Below are 20,783 nucleotides of genomic sequence, written 5' to 3' on the forward strand. Positions count from 1 at the left end.
TTTCAGAAAACCCCAGACTCTTACAAACCATTGGGTTCAGAGTCCCAAATGTTGGTCCACAAGACCAGTACCTGGACTAGCGCTGGCCAGGGAGAGGCTTAGAACAAAGACCATCACCACCAGGACGGAGTCTTCAACCCCACTCCCAGAGACTCTTGCTGAGCTGGTCTGCAGCAGGGCCCCAGAATGTGTATCTTTGAAGTTCTCCCAGGTAATTCTTGTGCACAGGCAGATCACAGAATCTCTGAATTCGGGTCCAGTTGCTTATCTGGTACTTAAACGTCGTCTACAATGGCCCTGCCAGTCTCCAGTCTGTAACTGAACCCTTTCAGAGATGGAGAGCTCATTTCATTACTAGGTAGCTCTGGCGGTTTTAAATCAACAATCACACAAAACATCCTTTGAGATTAAACTGAATTCTGCCTGCCTGTTTTTGCCACCTTGAGGCCTTTGTACTGACCTCTGGGTCACACTGAACAAGGCTTATCTTTCTTCTCTCTGAGGGCACTGCAGACATTTGGGGAGACCTGTTGTGTTTTATTGCAACATCTTCTTTCCAGGTAGAACATCCTTTGCTCCTTTAAGTCCTCCTTACAGTACTGGGTTCCAGATTCCTCACCAGCCTGATCTGTCTCCACTGTTCTCCCTCCAATTTTTCTGGATTCTCCTGAAAAGGTACTTTCCAGAAATAAACTCAGCACCCCAGGTGTGGTATCAGTAGCCAGGAAGAGGCAAGTACAAGTCAGGAGTATCACCTCCTTGATTTTAGACATGATACTGTTATTAATGTAACCTACCTAAGATCTCATGAGATAATTAAATAGCTGTATCAGCTTTGTTGATTATAAAGTAGGAAACCTCATGGAGGGTAGGGAGGGCATTTATGGGGCTGGCTACTCACCTGTATCCCCATTGAGGGGACCTAGTTCCTGTGGCTCTGGTCTGGGTGGCTGATCTGGTTTTTGGCGCCTCTGGAAGAAATGAGACAGCAATAAGGTAAAGGTAGAGGTCAGTGTAAGGATGGATGCTATAGTAGGATCCTTCCAAAGGCAAGACAGGACCAACATCCAGCTATGCCAGACCTTGCCTTGGATCTAGTTACTTAGGCTGCCTCCCTCACTAGCCAAAGGCAGCACTCCCTCTGTGGGAAAGGGGTTCCCCGAGTAGGATTTCTCATCATCGCCAGGGAAACCCTCAGTGGGGAGTTTGCTGCTGGTTGACCTCTCCTTAGATTCTTGTGATTTGTGCCATCATCCATGAGCCCCTCCCCACCTCTTCCGTCTTCCAGCTCTTGGCCAGACATTTTGCTATTACCCTCAACTCAATTACAGCTGAAACTTTCCAAACTCTAGTTCAGAGACAATGACCCTTTCCTTTCAGGAACTATGGTTACCACGACTTCTTTCCAAGTTCCCTGTATTCGGGGCAAAGCATCAGAACTCCAAGCTGTGGGGTGGAGGGTAGGGAGTGCCTGGGTGGCCCAGTCGGTTAAGCATCCAACTCTTGGTTTAGGCTCAGGTCATGATCTCAGGGTCCTGGAATCGAGCCCAGTGTCACTCCATGCTCAGCTCAAGAGTCTGCTTGTCCCTCTCCCTCCCCTTCTGCTCTTCCTCCTGCGTGTACTCTCCATCTCTCTCTCTCAAATGAGTCAATAAATTCTTGAGGAAGAAGAAGAAGGGGGAGGAGGAGGAGGAGAAGGAGAAGAAGAAGGATGATGATGATGAGGAGGAGGAGGAAGCGGAGGAGAAGTCTAGGCCATGGTTCTACCATGCTTATTAGAGGGGTGTTTTGCCAACGATAAGGAGGTAGTGGTATCTCCCTTGACAGCCGGGGGTAAGACACGATACTCATGATGTACTAGGCACTATGATGTCTTATCCACACTACCTTAGCTGATCTTCAAAATGATCCTGGAAAATAGGAATATCTGCAATTTACAGAAGAGGAGGCTGGGGCTAAGGGAGGTGAGGACTCAGTCAAGGTGGTTAGTGAATAACTGGCAGAGTCAAGGGCTTGAGCCACACCTATGGGCTTTTTCACCAACCTGGGCCAGTACTAGCTGAATCTGTTTAAAGTAGGAAACTGATGCCAAAGGGCTAAATCCCAAAGCAGAGTCAGTGGTTCCCAGATTTTTGAGTTTTGTAAATAATATATATTTTTTAAGATTTTATTTATTTATTTGACAGACAGGGATCACAAGTAGGCAGAGAGACAGGCAGAGAGAGAGGAGGAAGCAGGCTCCCTGCTGAGCAAAGAGCCTGACTTGGTGCTGGATCCCAGGACCCTGAGATCATGACCTGAGCCGAAGGCAGAGGCTTTAACCCACTGAACCACCCAGGCACCCCGTAAATAATATTTTTTTAATAGGAGAGTTGATATGGGTTGACCACCAAGGATTCTGAGAACATTATCTGCAGACTAACACCATCATTTCATAAAATAGAGGACCTTCTCTAATCTTCTAAAATACAGTAAGGAAAGCTCAAGACACCCTTCCAGGAAAGGGGAACTGACATCCTTACCCAATGTTATGCACACACTTAAACCTTTAATTTTCTCATTTTACCCCAGATAGGCCGAAAGTCAGCCAAGGCCTGACACTAGCCACTGGACCAGAATCTGGGATAAAAAATATAAATTAAGCCATTCTGTAACTTCTAAAGATGTCTTTGGATGTCTTCTTAAAATATATAACACTACTTTTTTTTCCTTTTTAAAGATTTTATTCATTTGAGAGAGCAGAGCAGAGGGAAGAGGCAGAGGAAGAAGGGCCTCCTTGCCAAGCCGGGAGCCCAATGTGGGGCTCGATCCCAGGACCCTGGGACCATGACCGGACTGAAGGCAGACGCTCAACCAACTGATCCACCCAGACATCTCAAAATGTTCCTGAATGTTAACTAGACTTACTGTGGTGATCACTTCATAATATATGCATACACTGAATCATTATTGTACACTTGAAACTAACGTAATGTTTATATTGTCAACTATCCCTTTAAAAAAAAAAGATGCTCTTAAAACAATGAAAAAAAAATTCTAGATCCCATTTTAAGAAACACTTAAAAGGGGCACCTGAGTGGCTCAGTCTGTTGAGCATCAGACTCTTGCTTTCAGCTCAGGAGATGGATCAGGCTCCGGGCTGTTGGGATTCCACACTGGGGGTGGGGTCTCCTTAAGATTCTCTCCTTCCCTCTGCCCCCTACCTCCCTCCCTCTCTAAAAGGAAAAAAAAAAAGAAGAGAAAAGAAAAAAAAGTGAGAGATATTTAAAAAAAAAAATAAGCCAGCCTGTGGAAAGGGTATGAAAATGTTCAATTAACTATACTTCTTACTCTGGTCACAGATTTTTATTTATTTTTATTTTTATTTAAAAAAAAATTTTTTTAAAAGATTTTATTTATTTATTTGACAGAGATCACAAGTAGGCAGAGAGGCAGGCAGAGAGAGAGGAGGAAGCAGGCTCCCTGCTGAGCAGAGAGCCCAATGTGGGGCCCGATCCCAGGACCCTGAGATCATGACCTGAGCCGAAGGCAGAGGCTTCAACCCACTGAGCCACCCAGGTGCCCGTGGTCACAGATTTTTAAACATCAGTTATCGCATACAATTATTAACAATTTCCTGAACTCAAGAATGATTGAGCTGCTGCTAGAAAGCATGCTTCTGGTTGGGGAAGGAAGGTAAGTCAAGGGCAGGCTTCTACAACCTTCTGTTCCTGCCCCACAGTGCCTGGCACAGAGCGTGGTGCAGCGGGAGCCCCTGGCAGATGGAACAAGACACGGTGCCTTTCCGCTGGCCCTCGGGGGCCGGCACCCCTGACAACGGAGGTCTCCTTCCACCCGGTGAAGGGTGAAGACCTGAAGACTCGGCTCTCTCCGCCCACGAGAGAGGGGATGACTGGCCCAGGCCCAAGTCAGGGAAATTGTCAAAGCAAGTCTGGGGAAGTGAAAGGAGCCAGCCTTTGTACCCTGAGGTTTTGGAAGGAGGGAGATCAATAGTTGTCTCATCCCCCATTGCCACCACTGGCTACGCTAACCTGGGGGTGTTTTCATGGGACTGAGAATTCCCAGATTCTAGTCCCAGCTCTTCTACAACCCTGGACAAATCTCTTCCCTCCTCTGGGTTCCTGCTCCCTCCTTTGCTAGGTCTAGGGTCAAGAAGGTCTTAGTGGATCCCCGTGGTGGAGGTCAGCCTCTGACCTCTGCTCCTCTCCATAGTACTCACATCTAAGTTTATCATAGGAAACCCAGGGATGCAGGACCTGGTCACACTGTGCCTAAACTCAACATTAGAACCAGGTCTCAGCACAGTAGAGACAGGAGCAGTGTAGTTAAGAACCCCGGGATTCCAGGGGTGCCTGGATGGCTCAGCTGGTTAAGCATCCAGCTCTTGGTTTCAGCTTAGGTCATGATCTTGGGGCTGTGGGATCAATCCCCAAGTCAGGCTCTGGGCTCAGCATGGAGTCTGCTTTTCTGCCTCTGCCCTTCCCTATCTCTAAAATAAATAAATAAATAAAAACTTAAAAAAAAAAAAAAAACCAACTTTGGGATTCTATAATCACCCACACCAGGATTCAAATCCTAAATGTAACACTGTGTGACTGCATGGCCTCTCCAAGCCTGGGTTTCCTCAGGTGACCGTTTTAAGGATTAGATGGGATAATGGCCCTAGAGTATCTGGCATATTCTGAGAGCTCAAACATTGCCTGAGTTTATTACGCTCTGTCTGGAAAACAGGGCAAGAACAAAGGCCCTGTAGTGCTTTGGTAGCTCTCCCTCAGACTGGCCTGAAGTAAGATCATTGAGCTCATGAAAAACTGTCTTCTGCCAGATCACCACTGCAGAAAGATGAAAAATTCTCCACCACTGGACCACAGGCAGGCCAGGACCCTGTGCTTGAATCCCCAGATCCTGATGAAATGACTCCCAGGATTACAGCTTCCAGCGACGTCCAAGACTTATCACTGGGATGCCTGGGTGGCTCAGTGAAGTGGTCAGACGGTCAGACAGTCAGTGAAGCATCTGCCTTCAGCTCAGGTCATGATCCCAGGGTCCTGGGATAAAGTTCTTCCTTGGGCTCCTTGCTCTGCTTCTCCCTCTCTGTCTGCTTCTCCCCCTGCTTGTACTCACTCTCTTTCTACTTATATGACTTAAAAAAAAGACTCCCCATCATTTGTCCTCAGGCGAACATCCTCTTCTTTCTCCCTATTTCTTTAATAAATATTTGTAAACATCTCCCTCCAATTATAGTAGTAGTAATAATAGATCTATTTATTAATTACTGGAACATTACAAAAACTTCCTTATGTTGTACTTTTTCAAATATATTATGAGCCTTTACGATATGGCATTAAGTATGCTGTAGATACATTAATTTGATCGACTCAAATATTACATCTTTGTGAACGAGTTCAATCATTTAACAATCTGCATGAAGACTTCATTTATTTCCATTTCTTAATTCCAAATTATGCTTTCACTAACCACTTGCTGATTTATATGATTTTTTTACCCATCCAAAACCACCGGCTTTACCCTCCGTAAAGGTTCTACCCGTGAATGCACCCACTGTTGGCGCACGACAAGGACAGTTTCATGGCAGCCCTGCCAACAGGGACTAACTAGTATTACTTCTTTAAAAAAATTGGCAAATTTGCTAGACCCAAACCAAACAATCCTGTTGTACTCCTGGCCCTAGTGGGCACATCACTGTGTTCGAGGCCATTCCAAGGCATTCATCCCAGTATGATGCACCCTCCATGGTTCCACAGGCTTCCAGACTGAGCACCTGTCACGTTTCCTCTCTGTCTCTCCCCAGCACTGAGTTAGTCCCCAGCAGCTCTGTGCCTGGGTGCCTGCTTGGACACCCATGTGGGGATCTACCTGGTTTCCTATGTTTCTCCAACGAGGCCAAGGGGACAGGGACAGGGGGCCCTCAGGGGGTCCTTGAAGACAGGGACCATGTTTGAAACCCACTTTGGATTTGTCCCAGCGTCTGCTATGATGTCCAGAAACTATTTCTTGAATGTGGTCTCTAGATCTCCTGGAATCTGTGCTTTACACAGCCTCCAGCGCCCAGTTCTAGACCCACAGGATCCAAGGGTGGTGGGTGTGCCGGGGAGCTCTAATCAGCCAGTCTATGCAGGCAGCTCTGATGCTCACAGGAGCCTAAGGACACAAAGCCCAGAGCTGAGCAGGAATTGAGCACATGGAAAATCCGAAGGCTGGGGCTCGGGCAGCTCCCTCCTCAGAGGCCACTGAGCAGAGATCACCCTATGGTGGGAGAGGACAGGAGCTGGGAGACAGACACAAGAATTTCCCCTTCCAAAAGCAGAGCAGGGAGGCCCAGGGCTGGGGTCAGGCATCCGGACTGAGCTCTGGAAAAGGGATAGCAGGGTCAGTGGGGTTTCCTGAGTCAACAGAAACTGGGAGAAGACAGCGAAAAGGGGCAGCTGGGAGCACAGGACGGAGGGAGAACCCAGGACTGGGGGAGACACCAGGAGACCCGGGTTCCAGCTTTCCTATGAGACTTTAGGCAAGTCCCTTGCCGCACTGGACCTCAATTTCTCTATCTGTCACACGTCAGGGTCAGTACAGGTGTTCTGTTCGTTCTTCCGGATGCCAGGACAGCCCTTCCACTATGGAGGCCGGAAACAGCGCTCTTGTATCTTGGTAACACACACCCAGTTCTGGTCTGGCCCAGGCCAGAGCCCTGCTTTGAGTCCAACCTGATACAAACCTGGTCTGCGGCAGGATGTGGCTGCCAGATATGGGTGCAGAGTCTGGGCAGAGTGGGAGCGCGGTGGCCAGAGCTGTGGAGAAGCCAGATGAGCTCACATTGGGTCCAGTGAGAACCCCCAAGGATATGCTTCTCTAACAATGACAAACTGGAATGCATCCAAATGGAGCTGACAACACGTGGAAGGAGCCCCAAACCAGATTACAGGAGCTACTGTTAACAATCGTTGGTCAGCCTCAAGAACAGGCAAGAAAACCTGGCTGCTGCCTTCAAATCTCTGCCTTCAAATCTCGTGAGGCAGAAGCTGCTAGTGTGTGGTCCGCAGCCTCGGAGGGCAGGCTTGTGGTTAAGGACTAGAAGTTCCAAGAAGTTTCAGTTCAACATGAAGTAGAATTTCAGAACTATCCCAGACAGAGATAGGCTGCCTTACCCTAGAGTTGGGGGTTTGGTGGTGATAGTGAGTTCTCCGTCACTGATAGCATGCAAGAAAGGCAAACTTCATTTTGCAGGTTGGATGGAGTGATCACAGAGAACCTTCAACTCTGACAGTCTATAATTCTATACAGCATCTTTGATGTTCAGCAAGTTAAGCCCTCTGGTAAGCGTAAAGTTCAGGTGGTGAAAGCCACCAGCATGAACACGACCTCGGAGGGCTCTGTTGAATGTTCTCCAGGTTGTGGTACTTTGGGGTGAATTTCCAGAGTCCTGTACTAAAGCCTTTGGGGTAGACGCCTCAATTTTCCTCAAACTGTGAGCTGCACCAGGCCACAGTGAGTAAGGCAGAAGCCGCTCAGACAGAAGCTGCCCAGCCATTCCTTATGTTGGGGCCTCTGCTAGGATGGGAGTCAAGAGCAGCCCTGAGGATGGCCCAGGCTTTCCTGACCACACGTGGTCTCACCTTGCTGTAGGGACCATCACATGCTTTCCAAGGGCCTTCGGGCTTTGTCTATTTCTGATTGAGTGGTATCAGTCAGAGTGGTCCTCATTATTTCTGCTTCTCTTAGAGAATTTAGTAATCAAAGGCCCCGTAAGCGTTATCTAGCTCTTGGGTGCCTGGGGGGCTCAGTTGGTTAAACATCTGCCTTTGGCTCAGGTCATGATCCTGGGGTCCTGGAATCAAGCCCCACATTAGGCTCCCTACTACACAGGGAGTCTGCTTCTCCCTCTGCCCCTCCTCCTGGTCATTCTCTCAATCTCTCTCTCAAATAATGAATAAATAAAATTTTCAAAAAAAAAAAGTCACTAGTTCCTTTCCTGTCCCCTGGTTTCCCTCAGCCACAGAGTTCTATCACACCCATTCTGGTTGAGGAATGCTTCCTGGGACCCAGAAGGCAGGGTTGGAAGGATTCCTGAAGACTGTTTATTCCAATCCCCGCTTCCTATTTCCAGATGGAGAAACTGAGGCCTGGAGGTGGGCCTCAGATGGGTGGGTGTCAGAAGCCACAAAGCAGGGGAGCAGAGCCCTAATAAGAATCCAGATTCAAGGGGGAGCCTGGAGGCCCTTCCATTTCCTTTATGCGTACACCAGATTGATCCCCATAGCCAAAGCTGAGAGGACAGACCAGATCTGGGGCCTCAGGGGACTCAGGTCACACCCCTGTGCTGTATCAGAGCTGCCTTTCCGGTGTCTAGACTCAGCATGGGTGGGGCCCCGCACCAGTGGTTTCAGAATCTTAACCACCCCGAGGCAGAGCCTATTGGCTGAATGGAGAGGCAGGAAGGAGGGGTGGGGTGGTGCAGAGGCCCAGAGGGCCCCCTCCAGAAGGGGGAGGAAAGGCAGGGCCTAAATGTTCAGGGCTGTTGAGAAATAGGAGCATTCACACCCAAATCACAGAGGCGCTGTTGGAAGATCACCGTAAAGACACAGGTCTCAGCTTCCCTATCTCTAAGATGGACGGGCAGAAGCATTTCGCCCAAGTAATGCCTGAATTTGATTTCATTTTCACCGTGCTAGGGACACTGAAGATTTAGTTCACCTCATTCATGTTTCAGCATGTGGTGTCAGCATCGCCCACTGCCTGCCCCGGGACAGGGTGGGCCTAACGGTTGGAGGGCCAGCCTGCACCCCTGAGTTCCGCTGCGGGGCACCGCGGATTCTCGGAACACCTGTGATGCCCCCAGCGCTCCCCAGGAAGGGCCGGATGTGGTCTCTAGTGCTTCTATCTGGTCAACTGAGAAGTGAGATCTCAGAGGAGGACAGAACCACTTCCCTCTTCAGCACCAGCCCGGCGAGGTCTTGGTGGACTGTGGGGGAGGCCTTGAGCTTGGGGCCCAGCCCTGTTCACAGACAGTGAGAGAAAGGCTTTCCGATGCACAATATCCCTTGTCTTTCTCCCCAGAGCCCACGTTTTCCTGTCCACTACAAGCTTCTTGGGGTGTTCACAGTTCTGGTCAGCTTTGAGGGCCTGGAGCTGGCAAAAGCCCTCAGCACCAGGTCTAGCATTTGGGTCCGCCTGAGATCCTGAGGGAGTGAGACAGAGAATGAAGTCAGCGGCCGAGGCAGAGGAAGAGACATGCTGAGGGCTGAGATAATATGCCAGATGTCTACCGCCCTCTCCAACCCAATGGCAAACTCCCACGTGGGGGTCTAGAGTCAAAATTCGGGCTTGCAGGGGGGCGCCTGGGTGGCTCAGTGGGTTAAAATCTGGGCCTGCCACTTGCTGTGTGACCTTGGGAAAGTACCTGACCCTCTCCTGGCTATGGTTGCTTCTTCTCTGTGGCCTGGAGTTGGGCAATGAGCATACATTGCAGTCCTTCTAGTGTTGACATGCTTCGGATGTAGGAGAAGGGGCAGAGTGAGGTCATCCTGCCACCTCATCCTGTATCAGTCCCAGAGGCTCATTTGCTCGGGGGCAGAGCAGGGCAGATGATCTGACACTCAGCTGTCAACCCCTGAGTGAAGAGAGCTTCCCCAGAGGACAAGAAAAGAGGCGCCCTTGCTCAGGAGGACCCGGGTGGTGTCCTGAGCCCTTCCCACCACCCCCTGTTCTCGAGCAGCCCCTGTGGGGAGGCAGTAATTGCCTGGAGTGGGGGAGGGGGGTGACGGGGAGTCAGTAGCTCCCCCCGGCCCCAGGTTATAGGCACGGGGTCCCACACCCCCGCAACCGCACTGCCCACAGAGAGGCACACATTAGCGAGGACAGCCATGCCTCCCCGGGGATCTAAGGGCATGTCGTTTGTAACAGGGACACACTGGAAGCCAGCTTCATGTCTGTCGTGGGCCTGCCTCGACACACGAAGGTACGTGACACTACACAAGGTCACGCATAAGTCTCAACCATGGAGGACATTTTGCCTGCAAAGTTAGAAAGGCATTGAGTAGAACATGGATATGCAAAATAAGTCTTTTTTCTCGGTACATCAATGCACACAAATGAACAGAGAAAAGCCCCTAGAAAAGCCCAGACGGCCAGCACTTGTCATTTCTAGAGAAAGGACAAAGACTGTTGTAGCCAAGGAGGGGGAGATTTAGTATTACCCGAATTCTTAGAATTTTTTAAACAAGGATGTATTCATGTTTTACTTGTGTGCAAAGGATTAACAACAAGAAGACATACCTCTCTTGAAACCTAAAATCAGCCAAGGCAGTCATTTTACAGATGAGGACGTCAAGGCCCAGGGGGAGGACCTCCTAGCTCAGATCCCCAGCCAGTGAGCGGCAGAGGCTAGAGTCAGAGCAAGGCTGACTCCCAGGGCGGCGCTTTCCCCCACGGGAGCCGAGGCTGGTGGCCGAAAAAGCCTCTGGGCCTTGCCCAAGCACCTCTTTGCTTGCCACGCTCCCCACTCTTCTGGGGGCAGCCATGGGTCCAAACAGGAGGCCTTGGGGTTCTTGCTGCCCACTTTGACTGACGGTGGAGGGTGAGAGCAGGGGTTGGGAGTCATTAACCTGAAGATGTACAAGTTTCCCAGGGCTGCTGTAACAAATCACCCCTGAGTCGGAGCCATAAAACAGAAATGGGTTCTCTCACAGTTCTGGAGGCTAGGAGTCCAAAATCAAGGTGTCGGGAGAGTTGGTTCCTCCTGGGGGTTCTGAGGGGGAATCTGTTCGATCCCTCTCTCCCAGCCTCTGGCGGGTGCCACAAATCCTTGGTGTTTCTTGGCTTGAGTGTCTGCAGCACTCTGAGCTCTGCTTCTGTTATCACATGGCCTTCACCCTGTCCAACTTGTCCTGTTCTTATGAGGACAACAGTCATTGGATGAAGGCCCACTGTAATCCAGTAGGACCTTGTCTTAACTGGATTCCATCTCCTAAAAAACCCATTTTCAAATAAGGTCACATCATAGATTCTCGGTGTACCTGCGTTTTAGTGGGGGTGTGCATTTTACCCACCCCCGTACAGACAACTTTTCTAATGTCAAGGCTACATCCTAAAGGAGTAGGCAGTGGGTAGGGTTGGGGGAGCCGTGGAGAAGGGGCAAGGAGGTCTACAAGGTTCCTCCTATACTCAGTGTGCAGTGGGGGAGAGGGAGACGTGGAAGTAGGTCAGGCTGTACATCACTTATCTGGGGGAAAGCCTGGACGTGGGATGGATGTTTTATGTATTGTAAGGCGTTTGGCCTAGATGTTCTGGAAGATTCAGGTTTGAAAATAAAGTGACAAGACAAACGATTCCTAGGGGTTAAAATTCACCTGGCAAGAGAAGCAGGATGACTTGTCTTCAGGTAATGGACAGATTTAGATCTACACATGCTAAAGATGGATGGGTTTTTTTTTTTTTTTTTTTTTTTTTCTTCTTGCTCCTACTGTCTGCCCACGCCGGGCTCACAGGAGCTCCTCCTCCCCCACCTATGGGTCCTGCTCTCCCTGGTAGTCCAGCAGGGCTCACAAAGTTCTGAGGGTGGAGGATGCTGAGGGGACAAATATGGGAACCCAGGGGCCCCCAAGATGTCAGAGCCAGAATTTAGGCCAACCATCGGGCTCTCCCTTTTACTACGGCTGGGGGTGGGGTGGGGGGGGAAAGGGTTGTCTCTATAATTTCCAAGTTTCTTTTTTGAACATGAATGTTCACGAATGTTATATGAAGACCTTTGAGAACCCCCTTGCCAGGCAGATTTCAGGCTGTTTTTTACTAGCTGATCTGTGAACACTGAGAGATCAGGGGGCATTGCCTCCCCTCTTAGGACCATCACCAACTTAACTTTCATAGCAGCCTGCTTCTGGGCAAGTAATGTGAAGTTTTATCTTTTCTGCCCTCTTTACAACAAAAAGGACATGAAGCATGGGCCCCAAACTCCGCATCCAATTGAGGCAAAGATGGAAGTCTTTAGGTGTTGGGGGACATATCCTACCCTTGGGGGACCTACACTAGCCACCTGGGAATTCAACTACAAAGGAAAAGAACAGAATTAAAACTGCTTACTTGTACAGAAAATGTGTTGCCAAAGACTGTGTCTCTAAGGCAAGGATTATCATAAAGTTTTCTTTCTTTTTTAAAGATTTTTAAAAAATTTTTTATTTATTTGACAAAGGTCACAAGTAGGCATAGAGGCAGGCAGAGAGAGAGATGGGGAAGCAGGCTCCCTGCTGAGCAGAGAGCCTGATGCAGGGCTTGATCCCAAGACTCTGGGATCATGACCTGAGCCGAAGGCAGAGGTTTTACCCACTGAGCCACACAGGTGCCCCATCATAAAGTTTTTAGTCTTGGGCCACTGGTACAGATGTCCTCTTATACAATAGAAATCTGGCTTTCAACCTCACAAGATTTTCAGAGTGCCTGTATATGGAAGCTGATACTGGATTTAGCTGGGAGGATTTTATGGGTTGGGCAAAAATCACCAGCTCAGAGGCTACATACACACCACTGTCTCCATGATGCTTGGAGGACAGGGCTCAGGGCCCAGGAAAGTCAGCTTCCTCTCAAGTTCTTCAACTGCCCAACCCTTGGCAAACCAAGCTGAAAGGTCAGATTTACCCTGTTCTATTGCTCAGGTGTCAGGAGCCCAGACTTGCCTCTATCCCACTCACCCCCACACAAGTGTCTAGCCCTACCCCGATAACCCTCAAAGCCCAGCCAAGAGGCCAGCTCTCCCAGGAGGCCTTCCCTCAGCCCCTCCGCTCCCCTCTGAGCTCAGAGCCACCCCTCCCCCACCCATTAGGATGAAAACCTGAGGATGCTTATGAAGAATGAGGGTAGGGGTGGGGAATGCAAACAACCAAGGGTCCAAACCAGTTACACAAGCCATGGAGCATGCACAGAATATTAGGTGGACATTGAAAGTCATGTTTCCATGGACTGTGTAAGAAGAAGGCCTCCAGCAAAATATTAACTAGAATATAACCTCTTCAAAATATAGTCCCAGGCGCACCTGGGTGGCTCAGTGGGTTAAAGCCTCTGCCTTCGGCTCAGGTCATGATCCCAGGGTCCTGGGATCGAGCCTCGAATCGGGCTCTCTGCTCGGTGGGGAGCCTGCTTCCTCCTCTCTCTCTGCCTGCCTCTCTGCCTACTTGTGATCTGTCTGTCAAATAAATAAATAAAATCTTTAAAAAAAATATAGTCCCAATCACGTAAAAATAGTCACCCTTATGTATATTATATATATATATATATATATATATATATATATATGAATGACACTGAAATGTACATAGAGGCTATATCTTAATGGTGATTTTTGAACTTCTTTGTATTTTCCTAAGCTCTGAAATTTTGCCTTAAATATTATAATAATCAGAATTAGATTTTTTCTTTTTTTAAAAAAAATTTTGTCATTTATTTGATAGAGAGAGAGTACAAGCAGGCAGAATATAGCAGGTAGAGGTAGAGGCAGAAGCAGGCTCCCCGAGGAGCAAGGAGCCCCATGTTGGACTCAATCCCAAGACCCAGGATCATGACCTGAGCCGAAGGCAGACACTTAACTCACTGAGCACCCAGGCCCCCCAGAATTAGATTTCTTAAGTCGAATCCTAAATATTTACTAGTCCGCGGCTCGCATCCCCTCTTCTAGTCTTGCCAAAATGTCACCTGACTTCTGCTTGAACTCCTCTGGAGATGGGAATCTTGCTACCTTTCTTCCTCATGAGAAGTAGAATTTGGCTTCCTTTAGCTTCACCGGAACTAATTCTGCCTTCTGGAACAACAGAGAACAAGGTTGCTCCCCACGTCCCCTTGGCAACCCTTCAGAGGTTCGAAGGCAACAGCCAGGCTCCAGGCTTCATGTCCCCAACCCCAACATTATTATCCCCTTGTCTCCCACATCCCTGTTTGCTTTTGCTGGGCACGATTCAGGCAGTGATGTCCGTGAAGTATGATTACGTCTCCCTCTGGCCTCACCCACATGACCTCTTATCAAGGGCATGCCGCTTCCCAGTCAGTGTACCAGGGGCTCTGCTGCGTGCCTTCTTTCAACTAATCTTTAGAGCAACCCTATGACCCAGGAGCTAATCTCACACCTCTCTCACAGATGAGGAAACTGAAGCATGGAGGAGCCAAGTCCTGTCCACAGCCACTTAATGGAGTGCGACTGAGCTAAGACCGAAGCAGCACCTAACACCCAGCCCGCTGTGCACAGGACGAAAAATGAACGCAGGACCCCGGCTCTAGAGCCTACCCCTTCAGTGTCCATGGTTTGTTTCGGAATTCTGTGTGCCCCTGCGGGCCTCTTCCAGGTCATTCTCTTCTGCATCCCTACCTCGCTCACTGGCCTGCTACCCAGAAGTGCTCCTGAAAGGATCCTGAAAGACCGACCCACTGAGAACCCGTTGCCTGAGGCCCAGCTGTAGGAGCTGTGGGAGCTGTGCTGAGTGGGTTTTCGGACTCTCTGCTCTGGGCTGTGGTGCTGAGGCCAGAGCCAAAGTCCTGGGGGCTGCGGAGTTCCGACACTACACCAGGTACACACACAGCCCGCCCATCATCAGTCAGACAATGTGGTCCTTCACCCCCAAGGAGAGAGATAGAAGACAGGTCCCTGTCATTAAGCTCAGAGCTGAACAGATGAACGCTTTTGGAATGCACAGAGTAACCCACACCCAGCCATGAGGGCCTGTGAGGGGATGCCATGAGGGGGGGAGGAGGAGGAAGAGGATGAGGAGGAGGAGGCGGGGAAGGAGGGAGATGAGGAGGGGGAGGATCTCCCTCCCTGCCCGGCTGAGGGAGCCCTGTAAGCTACTGGAGATGGAAGGCCACTCTGGACTACCATGTCATTCCTATAACCAAGTCCACAGCAAATTTCTTTCTTGGCCCCTCCCTCCCTCAAGTCTTCCTGGGGACATGACCACATCACTCAGGGTCTCAGTCAAGATGGGTTTAGGAAGGACCTGACAGTGCCAATAACTCCTCAGCGCTCACCTGCCAGGGATTCCCACTTAAGCACTTATCAGGGTTTCAACTCATCCCAGTAAGGCCCTGACTTAGCCTCAGGTTGGGTCTAAGCCCACCAGGCACAGGAGACTACAGGACTCAGCAAACCCTCTAATTCTTGAACTTGGAAGGACTGAGAGGTCCTAGTGGTCAGGCCTCTGTCCCCAGCTGGGGTAGTCCCCACTGAGCACGCTGGGTTCCTTCCTTGCTGCCGGCCACCTCTACTTTCCTCTGGCTCAGCCCCGGCTCAGGCTCTTCTCTCTGCCTCAATCGGAACTCCTCCCAAACCTTCAACGCTCAGTCAAGGCATCCCCACACCTCTTCTTCCCCCATCCAAGGAGTCCTCCTGTATCTCCCGAGACTGGGTGAGATACTACTGTTGCACGCCAGCCTGGCTCCTAGCCTGGCTGGTTGGCCCTCACTTGCTCACTCAAATAGTTGGGCAGCACCTAAAGCAGGCGATGAGCACCAGAGGGAGGTGCAGAAGACCAGGCTCAGTTGAACAGCTTTGTCATCAATGGACCCTACGACGCTGGACGCATCACTCCTGCCTGAAGTTCCAGGACTTCACCTGTGGTGTGGCAAAGAGCCGGCAGCTCAGCCGAACTTCTGGGGCTTTTGTAAGGCCTGTGGGATATGAAAGCTCTCTGCAGAGTCCACTCAGCGTGAGTCATGGTTGCCATGACCTAACCCTTCTGCAGGGTGAGCTCATTTTTGTACATCCCATCCTTGGGGCCCTGTATCCCTGAGGGGACTGACAGCTGGTGGGGATGGCCTTGTGAGCTCAGGCCTTGTGGGGTTTGGATGAGAAACTGGGCAGGGGCACAGTCTGGAGGGATGGAAACAGGCGTGAACTTCAAATGACCTGGCTTATAGGTCCTGCCCCACAGGGGCAGGGGCCTGGCATTGCTGGGGCCGGGAAGATATGCCAGACTTCCCTGAGGCAAGGGACTGAAAGCTTTAATGCCAAAAGGCTTTGGAATCAATAAGAAGCCACCAGAAGCACAGAGTAGGGATACAGATGAAGAGCAATGGACTAGGGAGCTGGACACCTGGGTTCCACTCTAAGTTACTCTGTGACTTTAGTCAAGACCCTTCCCTTCTCCAGGCCTTATCCTCTGATCTGTGCATCAGCACAGGTAGTACCCCGGGCCCTTTTCCAAGGGGATAGTCTGTGGGGGCTTTACTTGCCCTTCACAGCTCGGGGGGGGGGGGTTGTCCAGTTCAGGCTGTGCCAAGGACAGACAGGGACAGCTGGTAAGGCTCTTGGAAGGGCAAGGAGGCAGGGGAACCCATGCTCACTGTGGAAGTGCCAGGCCTGGAATGGAGCCCCTCTTCCGGTCTCCTTCTGACCCCGCCTAGATGGAATTCACTCTTGGCCCACTTTGCAGACAGAGATGTTGACACAGATATAGAGAACACAGAGTCTCAGACCCTTGGGAATCATCCTGCTCATCTCCCTCCCTCTCCATGTAGAGGGAGAAACTGAGGCCCTAAGAGTGGTAAAGGCTTGTTCAAGGTCATTAACATGTTTATGGTAGAGCCAGGACTGATGTCCACACATCGCTGGCTCAAAGCAGGCTCAGCTTTCTCTGCCCACCATCCCTATGAGCCAGCCCTCCGCTTCCACGGCTGCAGGCAAGCCTCAGTTTCCCTGTTGGAGTAAGGGAAGACCAGCAGGAGGGTTTCCCCATCAGAGCTTCGTGAAGTTTTTAGGAATAAAGGAGGAGCCAGAGGCATTGTACTTGGGGTGAAAACTCTTCTCTCTGAACTAGCACAGGGCAGGGAAAGCTTGCATTGGCCCCAGTAAAGCAGGAGAGAGAGAGAGAGAGAGAGAGAGAGAGAGATTCAAGTTTTATGAAAAATAACTACTTTTGGTTGCAGTGTGGGGCCTCTCTGGGTCTCCGAAGGGACTGCTCATCAAGTTTATGGGACCACCGACTCCCACCTGGCTGAAAAGCAAGGAGTAGTAGGCAGAAGGGTTAGAACTTGAGGGTCCTCCCTTCCCCCTCTGCGCCTCGGGCGTCCCCCCGAGGAAGTTGTCCTCTGGCTCCAGGCTCCGACCTTCTGTGCTGGTCAGAAACCAAGGGGCACCTGGTCCTACTGTCAGAAACCCGAGTAGAGTCTCCCCGGCCCTAACCCAGCTCCGAGGCCCCTCGGGGGAGGGACAGGAAGGAAAGGAAGGGCAGCAGCAGGCGGTAGATCTCCTCCCTCTCTGGCCCCTCCCAGTACTCCCAGGACAGCCCACACGCACCGGCTCTGGGGCCTGAAGAGGTTTGAGACCAGCGCTTCTCAAAGTTTAAAGCCTGTTGTAATCACCTGGACATCTCGTTAAAAGGCAGGTTCTAGGTTAGCAGGTCCCGGGCAGAGCCTGAGATTCTGCATTTCAAATAGGTCCCGGGTGGTGCCGCTGCTGTAAATCCGTGGACCACTCTGCGAGTAGCGGCCGCGGAGACTCTGTGCCTCAGAACGATGGGAAAAGCGGAGGGCCCAGAGAGGTCAAGTCACTTGTCCGTGGCCACACAGCTAGCAGCCCCAGACGGAAGCAAAAGGGCACCTGCCATACAGCCAAACATTTCCCCACTGGGGCAGCCGGAATTAGCTGCGCTTCCCGGGCCCAGGGGCCGTGTTGGTAAACTCGGCTGCCCCGCGTGGCTCAGCCCCGCACAGGCGCTAAGAGCGCCGCCCGGCGGAGCTTTCCCCGCCTCCCTCCACGCCGGCCTCTCGCCGTCCTCCGCCCGGCACCCCGGGACGACCGGAGGGGGCCGGCGGCGCCGAGAGTCCCTGCGGCGGAGCGGTTCCGCACCCTCCTCCCCTCCCGAGGCAAACTTCGCCGCCGGCGCCCATTACCTTTTTGGGGGCTTTGCAGCAGCTCAGCGTGCTGTGTCCGCAGCCCATCCTCCTCCGGGGACTCTCGGGCGCCGCTTCCTAACTCCGGCGGGGCCCCCCCGGGGGACCCAGCCGTCCCGGCCCCGCTGAACGCTGCGCGCCCGCGGGCCGGGGCTGCCGGCGAGACCCTGAAACTGAACCTGGAAGCGCAGACTTGAGCCGGAGCTGGGGCGGCCGCGCGCCGTAAATACCCGAAGAGCAGGGCCTTCGCGAAGCCCGCGGGGTTCGCGGTGCTGCCTCCCAAGGCAGGTGACCAGCATCTCTGTAAATGATAACGACCTTGGGCCAGGGCAGAAGAGTTCCCTAGGAGCAACGGATGCTTCTCCGGGCCCTCGCCAGAGAAAAGACCTGGAAAAAATTTAAGACAATTACTTAGAGAAAACACAACAGCTACCATGTCTTGAGCTGCCGGCTACATTGTACATATTACTTTATTTTTTTCCATCTCCTTGCAACAAAGATATTATTCCTTACATATTACAGGTTAGGAATATGAGGCTCAGAGACGTGATTTGCCTAAACTCACATAACTGGTGAGTACTAGAACTCAAATATATTCCAAATAAAACTGGAATTTGTTGAACCTAAGATTTGAACCACTTCCCTACAAATACATTATGATACTTAGTTTAATCGTAATACCTCCTCATTTCTGAGTCAATAGTTCTTTCCAGCTCACAAGCATCTGTAACACTCTGCCTTAGATAAATGTTACCCATTACAACTCATTGGGAAGCAGACAGGCAGATGCAGTGGGAATAAAGGACAGAACATGCCACTGCCTGGGGGAGAGAACTTTCATTTACCCCCACTTTGTCACTAAAACCACATGAGAACTTTCATTTACCCCCACTTTGTCACATGCCACAAAACCACACCTAACATTGAAAATCAGTGTGCATGTGTCTCCATGTGTCTATTAGCAAATGATACCAGGCCAGAGACACTTGGGAAGGTGTGCAAACGTGAAAGGGACTTACAGTCATGAATGAGGAAAGAGTCTGACACTACAAAAGAACCCCCCCACACACAGATTATAAAGCCAAGTGTAGTGGATTCTAAGGAAGGAAACTAAGGACCTAGCTGATATGAAGTTCTTGGAAGGAAGAATAATATAGGACAGTGGTTTACAAAGTGTGGTCCCCAAATCAGCAGGATCTAGACTACCAGACAGTTTTGTTAGAAATACAAATTATCAGGCTCCACCCAGACCTACAGATCCTAGACTCTGGGGATGGGGCTCAGGAATCTACAGTTTCACAAGCCAGGCAGGTGATTCTGAGCCCTGCTAAAGTCCAAGAACCACTGCCATAGGACGTGTTAAACAGGTAATGAGAAAAGAGTGTCTCCTTAAATTTACAATGTTTATTGAAACCGTGCTCAGGAATTAAATAAACCAACAAAGAGAAAAAACCCCAAACAACCTAAATATATAGGAGCTTGGTTAAATAAATTAAGATATTTCTATAAAAACAGAAAGTTATGTAACCAGTAGAAATACTGATGAGGATGAATTTTTTCAGTTTAAAGAAATAACATGGGTTGCCTGGGTGGCTCAGTTGTTAAGCATCTGCCTTCAGCTCAGGTCATGATCCCAGGGTCCTGGGATTGAGCACTGCATCTGGCTCCCTGCCCAGTGGGAAGCCTGCTTCTCCCTCTCCCACTCCCCCTGCGTATGTTCCCTCTCTTGTTGTCCCTCTGTCAAATAAATAAATAAAATCTTGTTTTAAAAAAAGACAAGAAATAACAAATCCATTCCTATTTTTAAAAAAGTATTAATAGTGATTACCTCTGTACAGGTGAGGTTTCAGATATTAAAAAATGAGTATATACTTATGACTATTGTACAACAATCACAATTGTGAAAAGAAAGTTTTTTAAAAAAAAATATGTTTCTAAATCCATTCATGAGACTGAAACTAGTTTTTCACCATCAAGTGAATACATGAGTTAGTATATGAAAACCTGAAGAAAGAGACAATGACTGTGAATTAACTAGGTAGAAAAGAAAAAAAAAAGCCGAAATGGCCAACAATGTGTTGGAAGATCATAATTAGGAATTGCCCTGTTTGATCTCAACCCATTGCTTCCCCTTTTGGAGAGTTTCCCATATGAACACTGAAGACTTGCAGTTTCCAAAACTGATCTGAAATGTTGAATGCCAACAATTGAAGTCAATGGCTTGGGCTGGCAGGTGGGACCTGGGAAGGCAAATGCTCCTCCTGGAGCCTCTGTTCTCAAGAGCTCTTGCCTCCAGCTTCTTTGAGCTTCCTGGGAGACCAGTGCAGTGACTTACCGTGAGTGAAGCTAAGTGTTGCTCGCACCGCAGGCCCAGCATGGGAAGGCAGGGGGCTCTGCGGCACACAGACATTCTGCACCAACCTCTGAGGCAGGCATCTCAACACCAGGCCTTCAAGTTTTGCCAAGACATGAGAAGAGCGTATACAGGGAATGAAGCATAGGGTCTTAAATGGGTCAACTCAGAAGTGACACCTGTTAAGTCTTCTCACATTTTATCGGCCAGAGCAAGTCACATGGTCATGCTCAACTTCAGGGGGATGGAACGGACAGTGTGTACGCAGAAGGAGAGGAAAACCAGAAATACTGGTGAACAGCAGAAATGTCTCCCATAGTGAGCCATCAACAAGCAGGTACGGTGTGCCCATTTCTTGGGCAAATAGGGTGACCAATTCACCCTGGTTTGCTCAGTATTTCTCCACTTTTAGTTCTGAAAGTCCCATGTCTCCTTAGTCCTAAAACTGCTGGGATGACTGGTCACCCTTCAGGCACGGCATGGTCAAAGTACAAGGAAAGGAGACTCAGTTCTTGTCCTTGAATTAGCTATAATCTGCTATTGTTTTCTA

At 50.0% G+C, this 20,783-nt stretch overlaps 1 protein-coding gene across 3 annotated transcripts in view; it reads right to left on the reverse strand.

Moving 5' to 3' along the window:
• The window catches only part of CCDC69 (coiled-coil domain containing 69), a 37,585-nt gene extending 19,497 nt beyond the window's left edge, over positions 1–18,088 (reverse strand). Inside the window, exons 1-2 of one of the 3 annotated variants that reach the window (XM_004737789.3) lie at positions 17,881–18,088; positions 902–971 (exon numbers count right to left, since the gene is read on the reverse strand). In XM_004737789.3, coding sequence (XP_004737846.1) covers positions 902–971; positions 17,881–17,928 — 118 coding nt within the window. In that variant the 5' untranslated portion in view covers positions 17,929–18,088. Of the gene's footprint in view, positions 1–901; positions 972–6,733; positions 6,945–17,880 lie in introns of those variants that run through there. The other 2 variants (XM_045079587.1, XM_045079589.1) reach the window with 2 other exon arrangements.
• Positions 18,089–20,783: the final 2,695 nt, after the last annotated feature.

Source organism: Mustela putorius, unplaced genomic scaffold, assembly GCF_011764305.1.
Source record: "Mustela putorius furo isolate JIRA1106 unplaced genomic scaffold, ASM1176430v1.1 tig00000407_pilon_pilon_pilon, whole genome shotgun sequence".
NCBI lineage: Eukaryota > Metazoa > Chordata > Mammalia > Carnivora > Mustelidae > Mustela > Mustela putorius.